The sequence below is a fragment of the Trachypithecus francoisi genome, unplaced genomic scaffold, assembly GCF_009764315.1.
Source record: "Trachypithecus francoisi isolate TF-2019V2 unplaced genomic scaffold, Tfra_2.0 Lachesis_group2, whole genome shotgun sequence".
Taxonomy (NCBI): Eukaryota; Metazoa; Chordata; class Mammalia; order Primates; family Cercopithecidae; genus Trachypithecus; species Trachypithecus francoisi.
This window is the reverse complement of record NW_022681465.1, coordinates 88242941-88267920: the sequence shown is the minus strand read 5'-3', so window position 1 is coordinate 88267920 and position 24980 is coordinate 88242941. Positions and strand designations below refer to the sequence as shown.

Here is a 24980-nt window from a genome sequence, read left to right as displayed (position 1 = left end):
TTTCTGATACTTTCCTTCCTTTCTCTGAGGGTTACTGGTCTAATTGAATTGGATACTAGAGTAAAACAAGTGGAGAAAGTCCTGTTTTCTTATAAATTTGATTTCATTTCTTTGGGATTGTGGATTTTAGTCATTTCTTCTCTTGGTTTTTGGAGTTTCCTGTAGATTTCATATTTGCTATTAAAAGATATTATAGTTTTATAAACAAGTATGAATTATCCAAAACAACTTGCAATGGATACATCTTCCAAAACCTTCAGATGTGATTTTCTGTATTCCCTACACATAATCCTAAGAACTTTGTTAGTAATCCAAAGTAAAGCAAAGTCTTACAGTTTAATGCTTGTCTGATTAATGCTAGGGAACTTGAAGTACTGTTAGAGACATGTAAAGTGATACAATGCTTTTAAAAGCTGAATGGCTGTATAGCTGCTTCACAAACTTTTATTTGTTTTATAAAACAGATTTTTGTTGTGTTTTTGTGTTTATTTGAGGGTTAGAATTTGAGTAAAATTTATATCATCCTGAAGTGTGAGTCTTAGTGTATAGTAGATTCTTGTGAATCTTCCGTTCATGGAAATTTAATTCTTCTGACATTTTACTTTGCTTTTAGACAGCTGTATTAAACGACCTGATAAGCGAGTTTGGCTCCTTTTTCTATTAGAATGTTTCTTTAAGACCATGCTGCTTAAATCACTTTGTTGTTATAAGATGTTTTCTTGTGGACTAGACCCCTTATAAAACTGTTTGTGAATAACTTTGCCTTGTTATTTTGCTGGTTTAGACATATTTTCTGAATCATAGGGTCTTAATTTATAACCTATAAAGTATATAGTAAATTCATTTATTAAAACCCTCATGTAAACATTAAAAGGAACTGGCAGAAGAACATAAATTTTTATTTTATTTTGTTAATAACCTTGTAAATGTGTAAAGTGATTCAGTTTGTTTTATTCCAGTTGGGTCTTTGTCTTCTGAAGATCATGATTTTGACCCCACTGCTGAGATGTTGGTCCATGACTATGATGATGAAAGAACTCTTGAAGAAGAGGAAATGATGGATGAGGGTAAAAACTTCAGTTCTGAAATTGAAGACTTAGAAAAGGTATAAGATTTACTTTAATATACACATTTACAAAGATTTTGAAATTCTGTTGTAATTTTTAAAATAATCTACCTGAAATAAAAATAGGATCATAATCCTTTTTTTTTGTTTTCACTTTTATTTTGGGGGATAGCCTAATAAGTATGTTTTCATTTAATTTTTCAAAATTATTTTGTATCTCTTAACCTAATTTTTAAGCTTATATCAGCACAGTGAAGTAGGTACACATAGGCATTTTACAGATGAGAAAATTGAGATACGGAAAACTATAGGCCCTTAGATTAGTTCTGAATCCTAGTCTAGCCCTCTTCCCATTATATCGTACTATTCTGCTAAGGGTCAAACTTGAATTTGGCTAAGTACTGTAGTAGATACAGAGAGAAGTCTTTTCCTTCAAATAACTCATAATCTAGTGGAATATTTTAAGAAAATTGAAAAAGGTTTACTGTATTTTCAAATATAAATTGGTAATATCCCATCCCCTGCTCCTTTAAAAGTCATCTTTTAAAAGGTTGGCAAGAGTGAGTGTAGTTTATAATTTTTTAAGCCCCAAGTCAATATAAATTCAAATGAACTGTATTTTTAACATGCATTTATAACAGGACTGTATATAGAGAGGTCCCTATAGGGGTTACCTTGAAAACATGTAGGATTTATGCTTACTTAACCATATTTGAAAATTTCTAATCATCCAGAATAACAAAAGCTTTCAGAAATGATACTTATCCCCTGAGTTATCCTACACCTCTTTTTCTTGAAAAGGGCAAGCATATTCTTATATCATTTCCTCCGCTTAGTAGCTTTGTGAGGCAGGAGTGGAATATTATTTTATTTCCTTCTTCACATTAATATGCAGGGAAACAGAAGAGTGACTTAACTGCCCTCCCACTTGCTCTGATCTGTGGTTTTTATCTGTAGTAAAGTACAGCTGTATACATGTGGTCTCTATTATTTTTATTGATGTTTAATGAAACATGAAAGTGAATTAAAAAACAGTAGAGACACAAATATAGAGTAAGGATCAAGTTTTTAGAAGGAATTTCAAATTATGTTTTGATTATTTCTATATAACTTGAAATAGTGTATTAATCTTTTATTAATGGAATAGTGTAGGTATTGGTGTGTGTTAACAGTCTTAGGGGATTGATGTTAATGTTCATTTGCAAGAATTTTAAGTTTTTATGTTGATAGTAAATAAACTCAGTAGTGTATTGACTGTAATATGGCCCATATTTTAGTGTTCACAAATTTTTATTACATCGTGTGTTATGGAAAATAAGGTAAGTACAAAAGCAATTTTCTTATAGTAGCTCTTTGAGTATAGAATATGTGGCTAGATTTTAGTTATTAAACATACTAAAATATGGTTTATGTAATATCTTTATATATTTTAATGTATTCATATTACTGCCTTCTGAGAGCTTTCAATAGTCGTAGATTTATAGGTAGAACTTTTTTCTTTTCTTTGAGAAGGAGACTTGCTCCATTGTGCAGGCTGGGGCGCAGTCTTGGCTCACTACAGCCTGTGCCACCTGGGTTCAAGTGATTCTCCTGCCTTGGCCTCCCAAGTGGTTGGGATTACAGGCATCCACCATCACACCTGGCTACTTTTTGTATTTTTGGTAGAGACGGGGTTTTGCCGTGTTGACCAGGCTGGTCTTGGACTCCTAACCTCAGGCAATCCACCTGCCTTGGCCTCCCAAAGTACTGGGATTATAGCGTGAACCACCGCACCTGGTTGGTAGAACTTTTTAAAGAGTTCTTATTTCTGCTTTTATTAATATATAATTATCGCCTTGGTGTTCACTGTTAGAAAAATTCAAAAATTCAGAAAAGCGCAAATGAGAAAGGTTTTTTTCCTTTTTGTTAAAAGAGAAAAAGAAAAAGCATTTAGGCTGGGGGCAGTGGCTCACACGTGTAATCTCAGCACTTTGGGAGGCTAAAGTGGAACGATCGCTTGAGCTCAGGATCTGAGACCAGCCTGGGCCACATAGTGAGACCCCATTTCTACCAAAAAATTTAAAAATTACCTGGGCATGGTGGTGCATACCTATAGCCCCAGCTACTTGGGAGGCTGAGGTGGGAGGATCACTTGATCATCCCAGGAGTTCAAGGTTGCAGTGAGCTATGATTGTGCCACTGTATTCCAGAGTATGTGACAGACTGAGACCCTGTCTGGGAAAAAAAGATCACAAGACATTAAACAAATTATATGTGTATTGTTTAGCAGCCTGTGCCTTAAGGTATCAGACAGGCGTTAGTTATTAACATGAAATGCATCTCAGACAGTCTCATTTGGCCCATCCAGCAATGCCATCAGTTGTGTCAGATGAATGTTGGCATTATTTTTCTAGGCTCAGAGGCCTTGTTGATTGTAGGACGTAGTGTTGATTTCTTTTCTTTCTTTTTTTGAGATGGAGTCTTGCTCTGTTGCCCAGGCTGGAGTGCAGTGGCGCAATCTTGGCTCACTGCAAGCTCCGCCTTATGGGTTCACACCATTCTCCTGCCTCAGTCTCCCAAGTGGCTGGCACTATAGGTGCCCGCCACCACAATTTTTTTTGTTTTGTTTTTAGTAGAGACAGGGTTTCACCGTGTTAGCCAGGATGGTCTCAATCTGCTGACCTTGTGATCCACCCGCCTCGGCCTCCCAAAGTGCTGGGATTACAGGCGTGAGCCACCGCACCCAGCCTACTGTTAATTTCTAAACAGTGTAGGGGTAGGGGGAGGAACACTTGTATATGAAGTTTGCACTTTAGTATCAGGCTACATCCTGATTCTGATATGTGAGGGAGTGCATCGTAGGATCAAGGAAATGATGGTATGTGAGGAAATGGAGGTGAGAGGGATTAGGTGATTTGTCCAATATAATGGTTAGCAATTAGTGGGTCTTCTGCCCTAAATATGCTACTCTTCCTGATAGAAATCCTTTGATTTATAGAACAGTTCATTTATAAGTGTGACTAGATTCTACTGTATGCCTTAAAATGTAAATAGGTTCAACAAAATAACCAAGAAAAGGAAGAAAAAAATCCTTATACCTGGGATAAGGTGCTGGATCACACTTCTAAGCTGATTTAGCTACCACAGATCCTTACAGACTTTGAGACTTACTAATTCAATTTTGAAAAAATTGTTTTTATGTTTTAAAGGACTTAAGTGCTTTATTAATAGGCTCTCATAGAGAGCTCATTTGTGAAGTGCTTCAGAGACTAGAGTCACCTTTTCCAGTTTTGCTTTAAAAGTTTTGGTACAAATGATTTGTGTTTTAGCATCAGCCCTCTGGCCACCACTGTCATCACTTGAACTTATTAATGAAGTTTCTATGAAGATGGTCATCTTCTCCCTCAACAGATGGTCATGCCTGTGTCTTTATAGAAAAGTGGGGGTTTTCTTGAGTGAGTGCTGGGAACCTCCCGTCTCCCTCACATATACAAACTTTTATATTGTTCTTTCCCTCCTGTCCTGTGAAGTATCTGTGATATCCCAGGCTAACCTCTAGATTCTATCCCTCTTGCCCTCAATTTATTCTTTTACCCTTTTTTTTTTAATTTCCACATAAGAATCCTACTCATGTAGATCCCACATTTGGAAGAAATTCTCTTTTCATCTTGTGTTGCCCTCAGTCACTCTCCTTTTGTAGCCAAGTCTCAAGTCACGTATGTACTTTCTTCCCCTCCCATTCAGTCCTTAGCTTGGCTTCTTCCACCATGCTATAAGGCCACCAATAATTACTTACGTAGAGATGGTCTCACTCTGTCACCCAGGCTAGAGTGCAGTGATATGATCATAGCTCACTGCAACCTTGACCTCCTGGGCTTAAGCAATTTTCCCACCTCAGCCTTCCAAAGGCTAGGGATTACAGGTGCACCCCACCACCCTGGCTAATTAAAAAAAAAATTTTTTTATGGAGAAGGGGTCTTTCTATGCCCAGGCTGGTCTCCAACTCCTGGGCTCAAGCGATCCTACCTTGGCCTCCCAAAGTGCTAGGATTACAGGCAGCAGCCACCGCGCCTGGCCCAGGTCACCAATAATTCCTGATTGCCAGATGCTAAGATTTCTTGTCTTTTTCTTAATTTCTTTTTGGAATTTGACCCAAGTGACCATTCCTGGTTATCCATACTTGTTTCTGCCTTAATTTATGTAATCCTACTTTTTCCTGGTTCTATTGTCTTGACTTCTCCCTCCTTATTTTATGATCTTTTCTTTCTTTGCCCGCATTTTCATTAACATTTTCTGGGGTTTTGGCTGTTGTCTTCTCACTCTGTATGCCTTTTCTGGGTGATCTCACTCAAACCACTGCTTTAGCTTTCACCTTAAACTGATCATTACTGTCCCATCCTTAAATTTATCTTGTGTTTCTGTCTCATAGTGGTGCTATAGTTACCTAACTTCCCAGGCCAGAAATCTGGCAATCCATTTAAACTCCTATGTTGCTTTCATTGCTTCTATCAAGTAACTCAAGAAATGTATCTTTCCCTAAATTTCACTCAAATAATCCCCCTTCTTAGTTCAGGCTCTCATTCTACTTTCCTTAGAATATTATTTCCAAAATACGAATCATGTTTAAGAATTTTCAGACATACCCATTGCCCATAGTGTAACATATTTGAAAGTTCTTCTGATAAGCATAGATCCCCTCCTGTTTTCTCTCTACCCTCTCCGTGGGTGAGCTCATCAACTTCTGTGGTTTTAAATATCATCTAGATGCTAATGAATGCCAGATTTATATCTTTAGCCCAGGCTGGTTCTCTGAGCTCCAGGCTCCTGGCCAACCTGACTTTTCTACTTGGATGTTTCATAGTCCTCTTAAACTGAACCGTGTCCTTTGCAGAACTCTTGTTTTTGTTTTGTTTTCCTTCAAAAACCTTTTACTCCTTTAGTATTCTCTATCTTGGCAGAAGTTACCACCGTCTAGGCAATTGCTCAAATAGAAAACTGGGGAGTCCTCCTTCCCTTTCCCTCCCACGTCCAGTGACCCATTTGGTTCTACCTCAGAATATGTCTCTTCACTTCTCCCCTCTTGTGTATCACTACCCTCACCTAGCACGAGGCTTTTTAAGTGGTTTCCCTGCTTCTCCTGTATCTCTCCACCCTTCTCAACTTTTCTTCATGCAGGTGTTCAGTATTTTAAGAAGAAATAACGCCATGGTACTCCCTTTTTATGAGTCTCCGAGAGATGGCTCCTCATTGCCCTGGGAAGGAAGTCCAGGTTCCTTTCCCTGGCCCTGAGACCCTTTGTGATCTGTCCCTGCCTCTCTTTCCGTTCTCTTGAACCATTCTTCATTCTACTCACCAAACTTTGGCCACTTGGCTTAGTAGGAAACCACCTTCAGCCCTTCAGGCCTCACGTGTCATTTTTTTTGCCTGGAATACGTTCACGGGACTGGCCTTCTCAGACTTCAGGCCTCTGCTGAAGATTGCTGACTATCTTTCCCTGCTACCCTCTGAAGGTGGGCCCCAAGTGTTACTCTGTATCTCAGTGCTCTGTTTGTTACACTCATCAAACTTGGCAGCCCTATATTTGTGTATTGTCAGAAGCCTTGTCATCTTTCAAGACTTAGCTCAGTCTTCACCCTCTGTGCATACCTCCATACTCCATTTGAGTATTCTTGGGGTGTAGATCTGCCCTTCTCTATACTGACAATTGAATATTGAAGTCATTACATTGTATTATAATGGCTAACTCATCAGTTTCCCCCACTAAGACTGAATTCCTTGTGAGCAGGGATTCTTCAGTGAATTTAATTTTTATGTCCAGTAGCCAGTAGCCCTCAGCCAAGTACTTAGAACTGAGTAAATGATGGGAAGGTGGACCATCAGTGCATAAGAGGTGAAAATTGCCACTCCCCATTTCAGGAAGAAAGACTGAAACTGTGAGGTTCTGGAGAAATACTACTGACAGGTGCTTGGCAAAGGCTGCAACCCAGGCACCTCTTACATTAGAACCAATATGAGCCAAAGGGAGTGCGCTGCGTGGACTCTGCAAGGAGCAAGATAGGACTGTAGAGAGACTCTAAATCTGAGTCTTGTTACCTTCAAGGGATTCTTTGGTTTGGAAGAAAAATAATTCATGGAAGTTTCCCCGTGATGTAGGTGAACTTCACCCTGTTCTGACAATCCAACTCAATTTATGCTGACTCCATGCTCCCAAAGGAGTTTTGGTTGATTTAAATCCCAAGCTGAAAAAGATTTTCATGATCATTTATGGTCATTAGAAAGGCGTATGTCTAATACTGCAAATTTATAAATTAGTCTTCTATCATATACCTGATTGTGTAAGTCCATTTAGCATGAATCTGTTTTAGTTACGCACAATGAATTATATAAGTTCCATACCCGCAAAGGTGCATCCCCTGTGGGCACTGTGGGCAGCCAGCTGGCCCTCTAAGGAATCGTCACTGGCTCTTCTCAGGTCACTTTGTGATCAACTGTGGACATGTTTTGCATACTCTGCTTTAGCGTTTTCATGCTGTTTGCTTTATGGATTATTTTATTTTAAGGGAAAACTAAACCATAAGCAAATTTTAAAAATAAATCTCTTAATTGATGGATACAGAAATCTTAAAAATATTTAACAGATTAACTAGTTCATGAGTATATTGTTTTGAAGTTATTTATTTGAATGATAAATAGTTCTTTTTTTTCTTTTTTGTATTTTTAGTAGAGATGGGGTTTCACCATGTTGGCCAGGCTGGTCTCAAACTCCTGACCTCAAGTGATCTGCCTGCCTTTGCCTTCCAAAGTGCTACGATTACAGATGTGAGCCACTGTGACCGACCTTGAATGATAAATAGTTCTGTACACTTTAGTAGTCAAAACATAGTCATGTGTCGCTGAACGAGGGAATACATTCTGAGAAAGGCGTCATTAGGCAGTTTCATTGCTGTGTGAACATCATAGAGTATGCTTAGACAAAAGTAGTTAATGTAGCCTACTATACACCTAGGCTATATGGTGTAGCATATCATTCCTAACACAGTTGTATATGCAGTCTGGCTGTATATACAGTCTGCATGCACTGAATGTTATGTAGTATATCGTAACACATTTTCACATGGATTCCTGAGAGGGAAACAGTGACTTGGTGTCACTATGAGTCATGGCATAGGTATTCATAACATAGGCAGCACTGTAGCCGGGGCATGTAATTTTATTAAAGCAGACAGTAAGATAACTGGGGAACTGGGATTCAAACCCGGAATTAAGCCTCAGTTTTCTCACCTGTAAAATGGTGATAATAGTATAATCTTCCTCAGACAGTTGTTTTAAAAAAAACTGGTATAAAAATATGAGATGTAGTAAGAATATAAAAGGATAATTGTGCTTTGAACATAAATATTGCTGATGTTAGTAAACATTCAGCAAAGGTTTTTCTACCAGGTGTCTTCTAATTAACATGAAGAGTAAAGCAAGCGGTCAGCTGTTAAATGCACGGAAAGAAGCTGTGAATTACAAGTTATTGATTGATTAATTGGAAATGTTTTCAGGGCAAGTCTTTATGTTAACTTGAAAGCTTAAAAAAAAGGTACTAAAGCAAATATGTGAGGAATTTTTAAAATAGTAAAATGCTTCTGGAAAATAAAAACTAAGGTGTTAATTGTTAGGCTTTTGTTTATACATAAATTATAGCTCTAGGTGTTTGCTCCTGTTTTCTGACAACAGCACAAAAAGAAAAACTGAAGCTTGCCTTTGATTTGTTCTGCTATTTTGATAATGTGCTTTATGAACCTAAGGGGACAGTACAGTTTACCTGCAGTTCAGTATTATGACATCTGCTGAGTCCGTGTTTATGCCCTGGCTTGAACAGGAAGGAACCATGCCTCTAGAAGACTTACTGGCATTCTATGGCTATGAACCTACGATTCCAGCAGTTGCAAATTCCAGTGCAAATAGTTCCCCAAGTGAACTGGCAGATGAACTACCAGACATGACATTAGACAAAGTAAGTGTGAGTATTTGAAAGAAAAATTCAGGATCTGTTACCATTGACTGCTTTTATTAGAGTTTTTTTTTCCATTTAAAGTATTATTTAATAATTCTTAAATGTAAACTTCTTGTTGACCCATTGGGCTTATTTCGGTGGCTGATTTAAACATTGTTTGGTTTTGATCACACTATGTTAAGAGTAGTATTAATAGCAGCTTCATGGTACTTTGCATGCCTGAATATTCTCCCGTAATGTTTTCATCTTTCCTGTGTAGACACATTGTATCTAAACTTAGATCTTGGCTTAACTTCTTTTGATCCTATAAACACATAAAAGCCTTGATTAATAAATCCCCCAGAAGCCTTCAAACCAAGCTGACTTAGGCGTGGAGTGGTTGGAGAGAAGTTCTGTTTTCTTGGCTCTGGGAGTGACAGCGGCCGCAGCAGCCAAGACCACGGTGATCCATCTCTAACATAGGCTGGTTGTGGGGAGGCCTAGTCCCTGCTGAGGAAAATTCACACGGCCATGGCCTCTGCTAACAGATCCCTGGGAACCTTTCCTTGCCTTTCAGATCTCAGGCAGGGAGAGGAATCCACATCTTGGAACCTCTTCCTGTGAGTTATGTTGTTCCCACTTTTAAGTCAATGTGATATTAATGTACCACAGACCTTAATGACCATAGTCATTCAACAAGTATTTATTGAGTGGCTACTATGTGCTAGGCACAAGGATGACTGTATACTTACATAAAAATTAATTCAAACGTGTTTCTTTTAAAATTATGTCAGTAGTCAGAGCTGTTCATTAGTTGGATTTTTAAATTATTGGATGAGTGGAGGTTGGAGGCATTTTTTCAGTTTTACTTTATTATTGACAGAAAATGAATATAATTGTTAAGCACATAAAAGTCAGACTATTTTTGTTGTAAATTCACTAAAAATTAGCCTACATCTTTAGATAAGTTCTCTGTATACCCACAAATTAGGCAATTGTTTAAGTATATAGTTGCACTAATTATCATTTAGTAGTATATTATTGAATATTACATAATATCAAATACTAAATATTTTTGTACATGAAGTAAATAATAGGAGAATTTCATATTTCTTTCATAAGGTTCCAACTGCTTCTTAATTATATGTTATAAAAAGATAGTTTTCTTAATTAATGAGATGTAATCATTTCTAACGCTAGCACTGCCTTCTTATTCTTCCAGGAGGAAATAGCAAAAGACTTGTTGTCAGGTGATGACGAGGAAACTCAGTCTTCTGCGGATGATCTGACGCCATCTGTGACTTCCCATGAAACTTCTGATTTCTTCCCTAGGCCTTTACGATGTAAGAAACCCAGTGGATTACTGATTAATAGTAACATTGATACTGTAGCTTTAGTACATTTTATTGTGTTCAGTAATTTATGTCAGAATAGTCTAAATATTTTATGTGGTTGAGATAAAATACGTCTGTAATTTAAACAAGATTATAACCTTTCTTTTGGGATAGAGGTGAACTAATACGTCATTTAAAAATTGAAATATTTGGCCAGGTGCAGTGGCTCACGCCTGTAATCCCAGCACTTTGTGAGGCCGTGGCAGGCGGATCACTTGAGGCCAGGAGTTTGAGACCAGCTTAGCCAACATGGTGAAACCTATTCTTTACTAAAAATACAAAAAATTAGCCAGGCATGGGGGCATGCACTTGTAATCCCAGCTACTAGGGAGGCTGAGGCATGAGAATCACTTGAACCTGGGAGGTGAAGGTTGCAGCCAGCTGGAGATCATGCTACTGCACTCCAGCCTGGGCCACAGAGAGAGACTCTGTCTCAAAAATAATAATAATAATAACAAGATAAAAATGGAAATATTGACTTTATTTTTACAAGGCCATTTTCCTTCTCAGGACTCATCTGTTGCTATGGTAACCATTCCTAGTTTCACCACAAAACTTTTTAGACTTTTTTGAATTTCTGTTAAAAGGCTCCTGCTCTCCTGGTTTTGAAAACTTATCAGTGCTCAAAAGGTATTTTTACTTTTAATGATTAATCTTTTGCCTATTAGTTCTTGGTGTTACCTCTTAAGGTTTATCAGTAATACTTAAAAGGTTTTGGGGTTGGGTGTGTGATCCCAACACTTTGGGAGGCTGAGGCGAGAGGATCACTTTAGGCCAGGAGTTCTAGACCACCCTGGGTAACATAGCAAGACCCTGTCTCTACAAAAAAATTTTAAAATATAAAACTTAGCTGAGTATAGTGGCATGCACATGCAGTCCCAGCTATTTGGGAGGCTGAGATAGGAGAATCACTCAAGCTCAGGACTTTGAGGTCACAGTGAGCCATGATCAGGCTACTGCTCTCTAGCCTGGGTGACAGAGTGAGCCTGTTTCTAAAAATAAATAAATAAAATGTTTTGGACTGAAATAATTTCTTAGATGCAATCTGTAGTCTCACTCTTTTTTTTTTTTTTTTTTTTTAGGTATTTTTATGGTAGAAGAACTGTTTGGTTAATAAGTTCAAATATCCATGCATTCGTGTGTGTACAAAAACAGTTTTGATGGACCTAATATGCAACTCTGTGTGTGTATCTCCTTCTGGATTAGTATAATCAGAACTCCAGTGTTTTACTTTCTTTTTTAAGGTGGCCACAGTGGTTTCCTTTTACCTCCCAAACTATTTAATAGTATACCATAATAATTATCAGGATACTATACACTTTTTTTTTTTGAGATAGAGTCTCACTCTGTCGCCCAGGCTGGAGTGCAATGGCGTGATCTTGGCTCACTGCCACCCCTGCCTCCCAGGTTCAGGCAATTCTCCTGCCTCAGCCTCCCGAGTAGCTGGGATGACAGGCGCCTGCCACCATGCCTGGCTAATTTTTTAATATTTTTAGTAGAGCCTGTTGGCCAGACTGGTCTTAAACTCCTGACCTCAAGTGATCCACCCACCTCAGCCTCCCAATGTGCTAGGATTATAGCCATGAGAGCCACTGCACCGCCCAGGATACTATATACTTTATTAGGATTTTCAGTGTCTCATTTTGACCAATGTCGATTGTGAAAATCATGCCGGTGGTTTAGTATGCTTATGCTGATCTCACTTATTTAACAACATTTAAAAAAATACAACAGGCATTCTTCCAGGTTCTGCAAAAATAGGCAGTAAAAACCTTTTAAATTTTTGTCTTTTAAGCAAATACTACATGTGATGGTGATAAGGAATCAGAGGTTGAAGATGTTGAAACAGACAGTGGTAATTCACCTGAAGATTTGAGGAAGGTAAGTTGAGTTAACATAGTGGACTAAATGGGCTTTGAAAAATATTTCTGAAATGATTTATGATAATTTTGTTGTTTTGACCTGTAGAAACTGATTAATGAGTTGGGGCTTTTTCTCAGTATCTATTTTTATAATAAGTTATTTTTACCTCTCAATTTTCCTGTAGGAAATAATGATTGGTTTACAGTATCAGGCAGAGATTCCCCCTTATCTTGGAGAGTACGATGGTAATGAGAAAGGTAAGGAAAGCTTTTGATTTTGATAATGTTTGGTAGATCAGATTACCACTTGATATGTTTATTTAAATACCTGGTTTTATACCAGTCTTGGCAATATATAGATAGATTTGGGAAACATTCAGAGTTAGGATATTTAGGCCTGACTTAGGAAAAATCTATCAAAGTTAATCACTAGACTCAGAGTTTCCCCCAACCCCCGGCCCTGCCCAAGGCACACATAGTGCTTGTTAGCCAGTGCGCTCAGTGCCTGTTGGAATAGTTCAGAGCCTCCCACAGTGCTGTACTGTGGCCTTCATCCTGCTTCAGTAGAAGTGGGTAGGATCTCATCACATGAGATAATGAGAATATTAAGGATATAATCTTCTGGAAAGAAAACTCTTGAGGGAAAAAGAGACTGGAAGAAATTCTCCTTCCCCAGCCCCGGAAGAGCAGGAAGTAAAATGTAAGGATCTGCTGCTTTTGCTTGTATACTCCTAATTATGTGTAATCAGTTTTTCCTTACATTTTTGGTGCATTCCAACGGTAGTTGGTTTTCAAAATATGGAGGGGATAAGGTGGTAGGATATAAAAATACAGTTACACCTTCTTAGTTGAACTCGGGAACCAAGTACATTAGGAATATTTTCATGGGTGTTTGACTTTTTCCCTAAGTTGATTTATCCCTGTGAAGTCAAAAGGGCAAAAGCAGCACCCAACACAATACTTCCTGAGTCCTTCTTTTTCCTTTCCTCCATGCCAGGTCATCCTCCATTTAAAGGAGGGAAGGACTGGTTACCGTGGGATTGTTAGCCATGGCAGCCACTAGGAACACTGTTTTCCTAAACTGCTTTCAAAGTGTTAAAAGACAGTTGTCCCAGGGGAAGCAAAACATAACTGATGATCTTCAGATGTGCCAGCCTTCTCACCCCACCACCCAAATGCCACACTTGGCCCTTTGAGCCAAGTACATGCTCAGCAACTGTAGGTCCTTAGGTCACACATAGTAGAGGTGAAATTTTGTCAGTGCTGCAGACTGGAGGGAAGGTGTACTTTATCTTTTGAGGGAATAAGCCCAAATTGTTTTACCTATTTTATTTGTGACCAGAGATAAAGTAAGTTCTAGGAACTGCTCTCAAAAGACAAGTTTTACTGCTTCACAGGCACACTTTATTTTTAACTTTCCTGCTACCTGGGACTGACAATGCCTGCTTCCTACAGTTGGGATCATAATGCACTTATCATGGTCACTGGCACGCAGTGTGTTCTCAGTACATTATTTTTATTAACTATAGTCAGTATTATGCACTTGAAGAATGGATTGCACTTGAAGCACTGGACTAAATACTTGGGCCATTCATATTACTTTATTGTGTAAAGTAGAAGCTTTGAGTAAAGTGGCAGAGTGCATTAATAAAACATAAACTTGTTTTAATGACATTTTGTTCATTAATGTATCAGCCTCTTTAAGAGATTGTAGAAAGTTTACTTTTCTTACTGTTTCTTCCTCTTCCCAAAAACCTCCCTAGGGAGGTTTGGTTAATCTACTTTCTCCTTTAAATAAAAGTTATCTTATTGGGAGAAAAAAGTATACCTTTCTTAGCTATTTCTTTATTACCAGATATTTTGGGTTTTATTTATTTGCAATTTTTAACCCCTAGAGATTTCATAGAGCAATTTAGGGATTTCAAGAGAAAATTCCAATGAGGTTGTTAGAGAATTTACACAGGTTTTGTTTGCCCCTTCATTAGAAGAGTATAAGATAAACCACTATGGGGTTTTATATTAGACTTTACTAGGCATGGAGAACCTTCAGATTGGTCAGTATGTCCAGCCACCAAAAAAGCTACTTGCTTTGGCCACTGGAATCCTTGGCCTATAATAAAGTTAAATTTTTGCTTGTGTGTGAAAGGCCCTACTTAATGGATAATCAAATTACTGGTGTCTTCAAAGTTATTTACTTGTCCCACTGGATAGCCTATCAAGGAAGACAAAGAATTGTGTACGTCTTTGAGTGTGTTCATGATTTTTAATGTGTTAATGGGATTTTCTTTATCAGTATATGAAAACGAAGACCAGTTACTTTGGTGTCCTGATGTGGTTTTGGAGAGCAAAGTTAAGGAATACCTTGTTGAGACTTCATTAAGGACTGGCAATGAAAAAATAATGGATAGGATTTCTGCAGGAACACACACAAGGGACAACGAACAGGTATACTTCAACTTCTGTGGAAATAGCATCCAGTTGACAGTATCTTCTTGATTTCTTATATTTGATACAGTTATTTTTAACATGTGAAGTAGGTATCTTTTCTGATAGAGTTTACAATTTGCGAAAGACTGGTTTAAAAAACCATAATCTTGAGTTCTAGAGATAACTTCACTGTAGTTTCATATCTTTTCTTCTGGTCTTTTTAAAAATACCTTTACATATGTCTTACTTGAGATGCCATTTTATATCCTTTTAATTAATTAATCTTATTCTCCTTTGCCATTGAGAATTATTTAATACCTTATTCTTGATGTCTGTATAGTCTATCCTATACTTAAAAAAAAAAAAAAAATTCCCCTAAATTTCAACTTAGTGTATACTATCCTATACTTATAATTCATTTATTTAAACATTCTGTGGTTGGACTTTTAGATTTTATAAGTGTATTCTTTGAATTGTTCTCAATTTTAGGAAGTAATTAAAAAGTAATGTCTATTAAGACTGTATAAATTTGACTTAGGAGCATTTGTTAAGCACTTGTGTACCTGTAGATTCAGAATACTGTCCTGAGTGCATGTGGGATGGGGGATGGGAACATTGCCTATTTTTTCGAATGCCTCTAAGTTTTGCCCCTCTGACATTCTGCTTCTTTCATATGCCTTTATCACGGAGAATCCCCAACCCTGACTAATGAGTATTCAGAGGTGGGCAGACACAAACTTGAATTTTGAAGTAACATAGGGAAGTCATACTAGCTGTCAGACAGAAATCTCTGGGTTTTTGTATTGATATTTGAAGTCTATATTAATTTTAGAAGAATTAAAACCTTTATAACATTAGAAACTCAAATGGTTTTGCTTTTTTGAATATCACATGCATCTCACTAATTCCTCAATATCTTTTATGTGTGTGTGTATTCAATGCTATTGGAAAGGGGATCTCTATTTTATTTATTTATTTATTTTTCTGAGATGGAGTCTTGCTATGTCACCCAGGCTGGAATGCAGTGGCGCGATCTCAACTCACTGCACCCTCCGCCTCCCGGGTTCAAGCAGTTCTCCTGCCTCACCCTCCCGAGTAACTGGGATTACAGGCATGCACCACCGTGCTCAGCTAATTTTTGTAGCCAGGCTGGTCTCAAACTCTTGACCTCGTAATCTGCCTGCCTCAGCCTCCCAAAGTGTTGGGATTACAGGCGTGAGCCACCACGCGTAGCCCTCTATAATATTTATAATTGTATATTGTTGATGTTGAGAAATACCAATTTTTTTTTTTTTTTTTTTTTTTTTTTGAGACGGAGTCTGGCTCTGTCACCCAAGCTGGAGTGCACTGGCCAGATCTCAGCTCACTGCAAGCTCCACCTCCTGGGTTCACACCATTCTCCTGCCTCAGCCTCCCAAGTAGCTGGGACTACAGGCGCCCGCCACCTCGCCCGGCTAGTTTTTTGTATTTTTTAGTAGAGACGGGGTTTCACCATGTTAGCCAGGATGGTCTCGATCTCCTGACCTTGTGATCCACCCGCCTCGGCCTCCCAAAGTGCTGGGATTACAGGCTTGAGCCACCGCACCCGGCCGAGAAATACCAATTTTTAAAAAAATGTACCTTAAACTGTTGAAACTACCTGACTCAGTTGTTTCTCAGGTTTTCTAGTTTGCTTTTTAAAAAATTTATGGGTAATATCATTTTTGTTTGACACATCATAATTGCATACATTTATGGAGTGGTTTTTTGGTTTTTGATTCATGATTAAATTACACTTTTGTTCCTTCCTTACCATTATTATTCCTGCTTTATGTCTTAATGCATTAGCTGTAACTCTGAGATATTTGGTAATAACAGTGATTTGGTGCCTGCTTTTGGTGGAAGTAATACATCTAAGGTTTTTACATTAAGAATAATACTGGGCCGGGCGCGGTGGCTCAAGCCTGTAATCCCAGCACTTTGGGAGGCCGAGACGGGTGGATCACGAGGTCGGGAGATCGAGACCATCCTGGCTAACACGGTGAAACCCCGTCTCTACTAAAAAATACAAAAAATTAGCCGGGCGAGATGGCGGGCGCCTGTAGTCCCAGCTACTCGGGAGGCTGAGGCAGGAGAATGGCGTAAACCCGGGAGGCGGAGCTTGCAGTGAGCCGAGATCGCGCCATTGCACTCTAGCCTGGGTGACAGAGCGAGACTCCGTCTCAAAAAAAAAAAAAAAAAAAAGAATAATACTGGTCCTTGGTTCTACTGTCTTTATTATAGCAAGATAATATCCATCTATTTATAAGTATTGTAGTTTTTGTCTTTTTAAAATTAGAAATGAGTATTTATCAGATGCTTTTTAAGCAGCTGTTGATTTGATTTTTTTAAATTAACATTTAATTACACATATTTAGGTACACAGTGATATCTTGATACACATAATGTGTAGTGATCAGATCAGGGCAATTAGCTTAGAGATGACTTTTTAAAATGTAGGCTATTGATATATTAAAAGTTTTCCTAATATTGAACCATCTTCACTTCCTTAAAACTTACTTGGGAAGGTGGATTATTTAACTTTCAATTGAATTCTGTTATTCCTGTTTATTATGTTCATAATTCCAAGCAGATTTAATAGGAATATATTCTAATTTTAAAAAGTGGCACCTTTCATAGTAGATGGAAATAACTGAGACCATTATAATCCTAGTCTGAAGTGCCATGCCTGTTATTCCAGGCCTGCTGCTGTTCCCTTATATTAAAACTAAAAGAGACAGGGAGGAAATGACATCAAGGGACAGACTGTAACTAATTTTTCCAAACTAGAAAAAAAAAGCATTTAAAATAGGGGAAACTCAATCTTAGACCTAGTGTTTTTGTTTGTTTTTTTAAAAAGTCAGAATGATACAGGCAGGTGATTTCTGAGAGGTAGCATGAGGATGAACAAACTCACATGGTACCAGAGTCAATCTGCACGATAGTTACATAGACTAAATGCTTGGGCAGGTATACCTTCAAATGCCCTGAAATTAGAGAGGATTTCAGTGTTTATCAAGACTCCAATATTTATCAAGACTCTTATACCTGTTTTTTAAAATGCTGTTAGGTATGAACTTTTAATACTTTTTATTGAATATCCACCCCAGGCATTATATGAACTTCTCAAGTGTAACCACAATATAAAGGAAGCAATCGAAAGATACTGCTGCAATGGAAAGGCCTCTCAAGGTAAGAAACACTTGGGTTTAAGAGAGGGACATGACAGGGATGGTCATTTGGGGATCAGAATAAGCAAAGTATCCTAAGGGACAGAGCAATCCTGTAACACTTTTTTAAGATCTGGTTCAGCTCCATAGCAAATAATTTTTCCTTTTCTTGTGCTCTATTTTTAGATGTATCAGAGATTGTTCAAATACAAATTAGTCACCCCCCTGCCACCTCTACTTTCTGGAAGAAATAGTTACAGAACAAAGCAGACCCCAGAGATGACAATATGTCCAAAGTAATTAGAATAGTTTTATGATTTCATTGAAAAAAAGTTTTTTCTTTTTTTTTTTAGCCAGACAGGAAATGAAAAGATTAAAGATTAAAAAAGAAACATGTATAATATATTCCACTGAATTTATTTCAAGAAGTGTATTTTTAGTAATCATGTAATAACATTTTATAGTTCTTACATTTTGTCAAGGAAAATGGTTAGCTTCTATTTTAGTGTTTTTTGTCATATAAATGGATTGCATGCACCATAGCTTTCATTAAATATGTGTAGAATGAAAATAATACTTAGTAATATTACTAGATGACTTGGAAAAGTATGAAAACTAAAAATAATACATTTAAACTTACGAATTGAGATAGTCTATTAAAATGTCTCCCTTAGAAAAGCTGCTTCTTTGAAAAAAAATTATTTTAGACTCTCAAAACTCTCAAAATACAGGTTTCTTCCTTAGTTCAAACTATTTTTCACCTTTATTATGGACTACTATTAATGGCTTTGGGGACCTGGTCTGCAGTACCAAATAAGACACTTCATAGATACAGATGAGTAATAGCTAATCTTAAGTCTAGGCTATGACTCTTTGAAGACCTTCCAGGTCTCTGCCCTAGGTAGATAGGGAATTCACCAACATTAACATCTGCTGGGAAATTGAATGGGATTTATTATTTTGAGAGCATGGACCGTTTCTTATTTCCTTTATATTTCCAGAGTATAGCACTCCACACATCAATTTCAAATAAATATTTGTTGATTATACTTTAATTATGGTCTCTAATTAAATAATTTTTGGTTTTATTTTTTGTCTTTTTTTTCACTCTGTCTCCCAGGCTGGAGGGCAGTGGCATGATCACAGCTTAGTATATCCTTGATCTCTTGGGCTCAGGTGATCCTCCCACCTCAGCTTCCTAAGTAGCTGGAACTATACGTGCCCGCCACTACGCCTGGCTAGTTTGTTTTTTTGTACAGACAGGGTTTCTCCATGTTGCCCATGCTGATTTCAAATTCTTGGGCTCAAGCGATCCTCCTGCCTTGGCCTCCCAAAGTGCTGAAATTACAGGCATGAGCCACCACACCTGGCTAGAACTTGTGGTTTCGATGTAAGACCAAAACAGAGCTTCTTTCCCTCGATAAAGGAGAGTTTTTTTTTCTAATTAAAAATATGCTCATTGTTAAAAAAAATTTTTTTTAATCAGAAAAACAAGCATGTTATAGAAAAATGTTAAATTCTCATCCCATAATGTAGTGGAAAAAAGCATTGTTTATATTTTTGTATTTTAGACTTGATCTGTATACTTTTGGTAATTCTAACTAAAATCTGCATGCAGAGAGAGTGTGTGTGTGTGTGTGTTGTGTGTGTGTGTGTGAGAGAGAGAGAGAGAGAGTTTATGACCTTTTACAGGGAAAACTTAACTGAAAATAAATCAGTGATTCACATAAGAGAATTTGGGGGCCCACGAATTTTATTTAAAAATTTTTTTTTAGAAGGAATGACTGCATGGACGGAAGAAGAATGCCGAAGCTTTGAACATGCACTCATGCTTTTTGGAAAAGATTTTCATCTTATACAGAAGAATAAGGTAAATTAGGGAGATTAGTACAGATAAATTACTAGTTACAATGAATGTAAGCAACTAATTTATAAGTCAGTTAAGTAGGGAAAAAGCAACAACTTACTAACGTTCCCCTGCCCTTAGCATTTCAGATACCATTCTAACATAACTAATTTGCTCAGAGATGCCACAGCCTGCTTATGGAATGGCTGATAGTATATTCACATATCTTTCCACATGAACAGTTAACATAGAAAGTGGATTCACTGTATTTTTTAGGAAGTCTCATTCTGATTTCTCCTTGACTTTCTTTCCTTACCAAGCCATTCAGAGGTTTGTGGCCTCAAAATAATTTCTCTTCAGCAGTGAGAACAGCTGTTGCTGAAGGAAGAATCATTTTTGCTAAAACAACTAGAAACATATTCTAACACCACCAAATGCTGGTAAGGATGTGAAGCAACAGGAACTCTTATTCATTGCCTGTAGGAATGCAAAGTGGTACAGCCAAGTTGGAAGATAGCTTGGAAGTTTCTTATAATACCAACCATACTCTTACCATATAATTTAATAATCCTGTTCCTTGGTATTTATCCAAATGCATTGAAAACTTATGTCCACACAAAAGTGTTTATAGCAGCTTTCATCACAATTGCTAAAACTTGGAAGGAACCTGTATGTCCTTTGAGATGAAAGGATAAACAAACTGTGGCACCTCCAGAACTGGACTATTATTCAGCACTAAAGAAATTGAGCTAACAAGCCACAAGGAGGCATGTGAAATCCTAAATGCATATTATTAAGTGAAGGAAGCCAATCTGAAAAGACTCCATACTGTAGGTTTCCAAATATATGGTATTCTGAAAAAGGCAAAACTGGAAACAATAAAAAGATCACTGGTGCCAGGGCCGAGGCAGGAGGGAGAGGTGAATAGGCAGAGCACAGACCATTTTCAGGGCAATGAAACTATCCTGTATGATGATACTGTAGTGATAGAGACATGTTATTACACATTTGTCAAAACCCATAGAATGTACATCATCAAGAGTAAACCCTAATGTAAACCATGGTCTTTGGGTGTTGATGTGTCAGTGTAGGTACATTGATTTTTAACAGATGTACTACTTCAATGTAGGATGTTGAAAGTCGGAGAACATCAGGATATATGGGAACTTTCTACTTTCTGCTCGGTTCTGCTGTGAACCTGAAACTGTTCTTAAAAACTAAAGTCTTTTTTTTTTTTTTTTTTTTTGAGGCGGAGTCTCGCTCTGTCGCCCGGACTGGAGTGCAGTGGCCGGATCTCAGCTCACTGCAAGCTCCGCCTCCCGGGTTTACGCCATTCTCCTGCCTCAGCCTCCCGAGTAGCTGGGACTACAGGCGCCCGCCACCTCGCCCGGCTAGTTTTTGTATTTTTAGTAGAGACGGGGTTTCACCGTGTTAGCCAGGATGGTCTCGATCTCCTGACCTCGTGATCCGCCCGTCTCGGCCTCCCAAAGTGCTGGGATTACAGGCTTGAGCCACCGCGCCCGGCCAAAAACTAAAGTCTATTCAAAATACATATTTGTGTGCATTAGAATAGTTTGGAATAATTCTCATTAAAATAGGTTTTGTTTATTTCTTCTTTTCATCCTAAAGGAAGGCAGGGTTCTGAAGCATTTGGTGGGCGGGGGTAGATCAGTATTGTATGCTTTTACAAAACTAATGGACGTTAGTTTTTAGAGCAGTTTTAGGTTTACAGCAAAGTTTACAGCAAAGCTAACCAGAAAGTATTGAGTTCCCATATGTCCCTTCTACCCCTATAGTTATTATTTTATCTTTTATTATTAATATCTTACATTAGTGTGGTACATTTGTTAAAATTAATGAGCCAATATTGATACATTATTATTATTAATTAAAGTCCATTGAGCTTTGCTCTTCATGTTGTACATTCCATTGATTTTGGCAAATATATAATATATATCCACCAGTACAGTATCATACAGAGTAGTGTCACTGACCTAAAAATCCCATGTTTTCTTCTTCCCCCTGTCCCTTCCCCCTCCTCCCTAACAACCTCTAGCAGCCATTGATCTTTTTATTGTCTCTACTGTTGCCATTTCAGAATGTCATATAGTTGGAATTATACAGTATGTAGCCTTTTCAGATTGGCTTCTTTGACTTAGCAATATGCATTTAAGTTTTCACCGTGGGGTTTTTTGTTTGTTTTGAGGCTTGATAGCTCATTCTTTTTTTATCACTGAACAGTATTCCATTATGTGGATGTACCAGCATATTTATTCACTTACCTATTAGAGGATATCTTGGTTGCTTCCACGTTTTGGCAATTATCATTAAAGCTACTATAAATATTCATGTGCAGGTTTTTATGTGGATGTAAGTCTTCAGTTCATTTGGCTAAATACGAAGGAGTAAGGATTACAGGATAGAATGGTAAAAATATGTTTATTTTGCATGAAACTGCCAAACTGTCTTCCAAAGTGGCTGTACCATTTAGTATTTCCAGCAGTAATGAATGAGATCTATTGCTCCACATCTTCACCAGCATTTGGTGGTGTCAGTGTTTTGGATTTCACCACTGTGGTAGTTTTTAATACCATCTCTTTATTGTTTTAATTTGTAATTCCCTCATGAGGATGATGTTGACCATCTTTTCTTATGCTTATTTGCCATTTGTGTTATTTTTTCGGGTGTTCATTCAGATTTTTTGCCGAGATTTTAATTAGGTGGTTTGTATTCTTGTTGAGTTTAAGGAGTTATTTGTATATATTTGTATATTTTGGATTAGATACATGTTTTGCAAATATTTTCTTCCATTTTGAGGCTTGTCTTTTTATTCCCTTACCAGTGTGTTTGCAGAGTAAAAGTTTTTAATTTTAATGAAGTCCAACTTGGAATTTCATCTGATTGTTCATGCTTTTAGCGTTCTATTTAAAAAAGCATTGCCAAACCTAAGGTCACCTCTATTTTCTTCTGTTGTCTTCTAAGAGCTTTATAGTTTTACATTTACATTTAGGTCTATAATCCATTTTGAGTTAATTTTTGAAAGGAGTAAGGCCTATGTCTATATTCATTTGTTTTTTATTTTTTTTGTATGTGGATGTCCAGTTGTACTAGCGTTTGTGGAAAATACAGTCTTCCTCCATGGAATTGCCTTTGTTCTTTGGTTAAAGATCAGTTGACTGTATCTGTGGGGTATATTTCTGGGCTGTCTCTTCTGTTCCTTTAATCTGTTTGTCTTCCCCCCCCCAATATCATACTGTCTTGATTACTATAGCTTTATAGTAAATATTGAATTTGGGGAGTGTCAGTACTTTGGTTTAATCTTTTTGTAATATTATGTTGGCTATTCTGGGTATTTTGCCTCTCCATATAAAATTAGTTTGTTGATACCCACAAAATAACTTGCTGGGATTTTGATTGGGTTTGTGCTGAATCGGTAGATCAAGCTGGGAAGAACTGATGTCTTAATAATGAAGTGTCTTCCTATCCATGAACATAGAATATTTCTTTATTAAGTTCTTCTTTGATTTCTGTAATCAGAGTTTGGTCATTTTTCTCATATAGATTTTGCATATATTTTGTTAGATTTATACCCAAGTATTTTAATTTTGGGGTGCTAATGTAAATGGTCTTGTGTTTTAAATTTCAAATTTCAATTGTCATTACTGTTATATAGGAAAGCAATTGACTTTTGTATGTTAACCTTGTCTCCTGAAACTTTGCTGTAAGTGCTTGTTAGTTACAGGAGATTTTTTGTTGATTCTTTGGAATTTTCTACATAGACAGTCATGTCACCTGTGAACAGAGACAGTTTTATTTCTTCCTTCCCAATCTGTATACTTTTTGTTTTTCTTGTCTTACTGCATTAGCTAGACCTTCCAGTATTGATGTTGAAAATTTCACACTTTTATACGTTTGAAAATCTAATGTTTCTCAAAGATGAGATAAAGCGTATAATTTAGTGGATAAGACATTTTTAAAGAAGTCTGGATTGTCCTTTTAAGTAAAAATAAAACCATCAGTTTTGTAATGACTTATGAAATTCACTGTATCCATTCATTCTGTAAACAGTTACGTCCTTCCACTTCACTTACCAGACATTGTTTTAGACACTAGAGATACAACAGTGAGTAAGACAGAAAAGGTCTGTGGCCCCACGAAGCCGGCATTCTCTGTGAAGACTTATAGTTAATGATGTTTATTGAAAGGTATACTGTATTTCTTGGTTTAAAAACCTTATTCGTATATTAGTAATCTTATATCACAACTTGCTCAGGAGTCAGGTTAGAGATACTGAAACTTCTTTATTGGGTACTGATTAAGCAAGGGAGAAAGCGTTTATTGAATAAGGATGAAAAATTTTGTTCATACATCTGAATTCGTATCTGTGGCTGTATGTGGTTAGAGGAACCCTGGTTTGGGTGTGGAACCAGGTTGGTGAGGCTCAAATTTTATTGTTATTTCCAAAATCTGTTGGATCTAAAAACCAAACATACTGGAGGGAGAAAGCCCTGCCTTTAGCTAACAAGTCATCTTAAATTCCAGATGCTATAGACTGTTGATCCATTTGCCAAGGGTTCTTAATCTCTTTTGGATAGTGGAACTCAATCTGATGAGGCTGCATTCCTTCTCCCCAGAAAAGTATACCTAAATACAATTTTGTGAATTAATAGATTTCAATGAAATCCATTTATGGACCCCTCAGAGGTTAGTTAATCCAAAGTTAAGAACCTCACTATAGTCAAAATCATAGAGCTCAGTGAAGAAAAGTAAAGAATGCTAGTGTTTAAGATTTTCAGTAAAGGTGTAAGATAATTTTTGGATACACACTTGTTTTATAAACTAATACATTCTGATTTTTAAAAAAAAAAAACCTTGGGCTTTTGAAAATGGCCTCATTATTAAATGTAAAGGCATTCCACTAATAAAAGTGTTCAGAACTTTATAATTTATTAAAAGTGTTCAGAACTATATAATGGGAAAATAAGACCCATGGATTGAAGTTGTAGTTTTGGGAAAAACAGTTGCTTAAAAAAATGGTTGAGTTTGTTGGTTTTTGAAAAATTCAACTTTCTCATTAGGTGAGAACTCGGACAGTTGCTGAATGTGTAGCATTCTACTATATGTGGAAGAAATCTGAACGTTATGATTACTTTGCTCAACAGACAAGATTTGGGAAAAAACGATATAACCATCACCCTGGAGTTACGTAAGTACTGTGGCCTTGACTTCAAAGACTT

At 37.2% G+C, this 24980-nt stretch overlaps 2 protein-coding genes across 3 annotated transcripts in view; one reads left to right on the top strand and one right to left on the bottom strand.

Moving 5' to 3' along the window:
- Positions 1 to 24980, top strand: part of MIER3 (MIER family member 3) — a 33339-nt gene that overhangs the window by 4082 nt on the left and 4277 nt on the right. The window contains exons 3-11 of one of the 2 annotated variants that reach the window (XM_033179603.1): positions 960 to 1105; positions 8913 to 9047; positions 10249 to 10369; positions 12216 to 12301; positions 12468 to 12540; positions 14576 to 14727; positions 17838 to 17919; positions 19676 to 19767; positions 24822 to 24949. In XM_033179603.1, coding sequence (XP_033035494.1) covers positions 960 to 1105; positions 8913 to 9047; positions 10249 to 10369; positions 12216 to 12301; positions 12468 to 12540; positions 14576 to 14727; positions 17838 to 17919; positions 19676 to 19767; positions 24822 to 24949 — 1015 coding nt within the window. Of the gene's footprint in view, positions 1 to 959; positions 1106 to 8912; positions 9048 to 10248; positions 10370 to 12215; positions 12302 to 12467; positions 12541 to 14575; positions 14728 to 17837; positions 17920 to 19672; positions 19768 to 24821; positions 24950 to 24980 lie in introns of both variants that reach the window. The other variant, XM_033179604.1, reaches the window with a different exon arrangement.
- SETD9 (SET domain containing 9) overlaps positions 9235 to 24980 on the bottom strand; it is a 30251-nt gene continuing 14505 nt past the window's right edge. Inside the window, exon 6 of the mRNA XM_033179606.1 lies at positions 9235 to 9351. Within this exon, the coding sequence (XP_033035497.1) occupies positions 9336 to 9351 (16 nt within the window). The 3' untranslated portion in view covers positions 9235 to 9335. The remainder of the gene's footprint in view (positions 9352 to 24980) is intronic.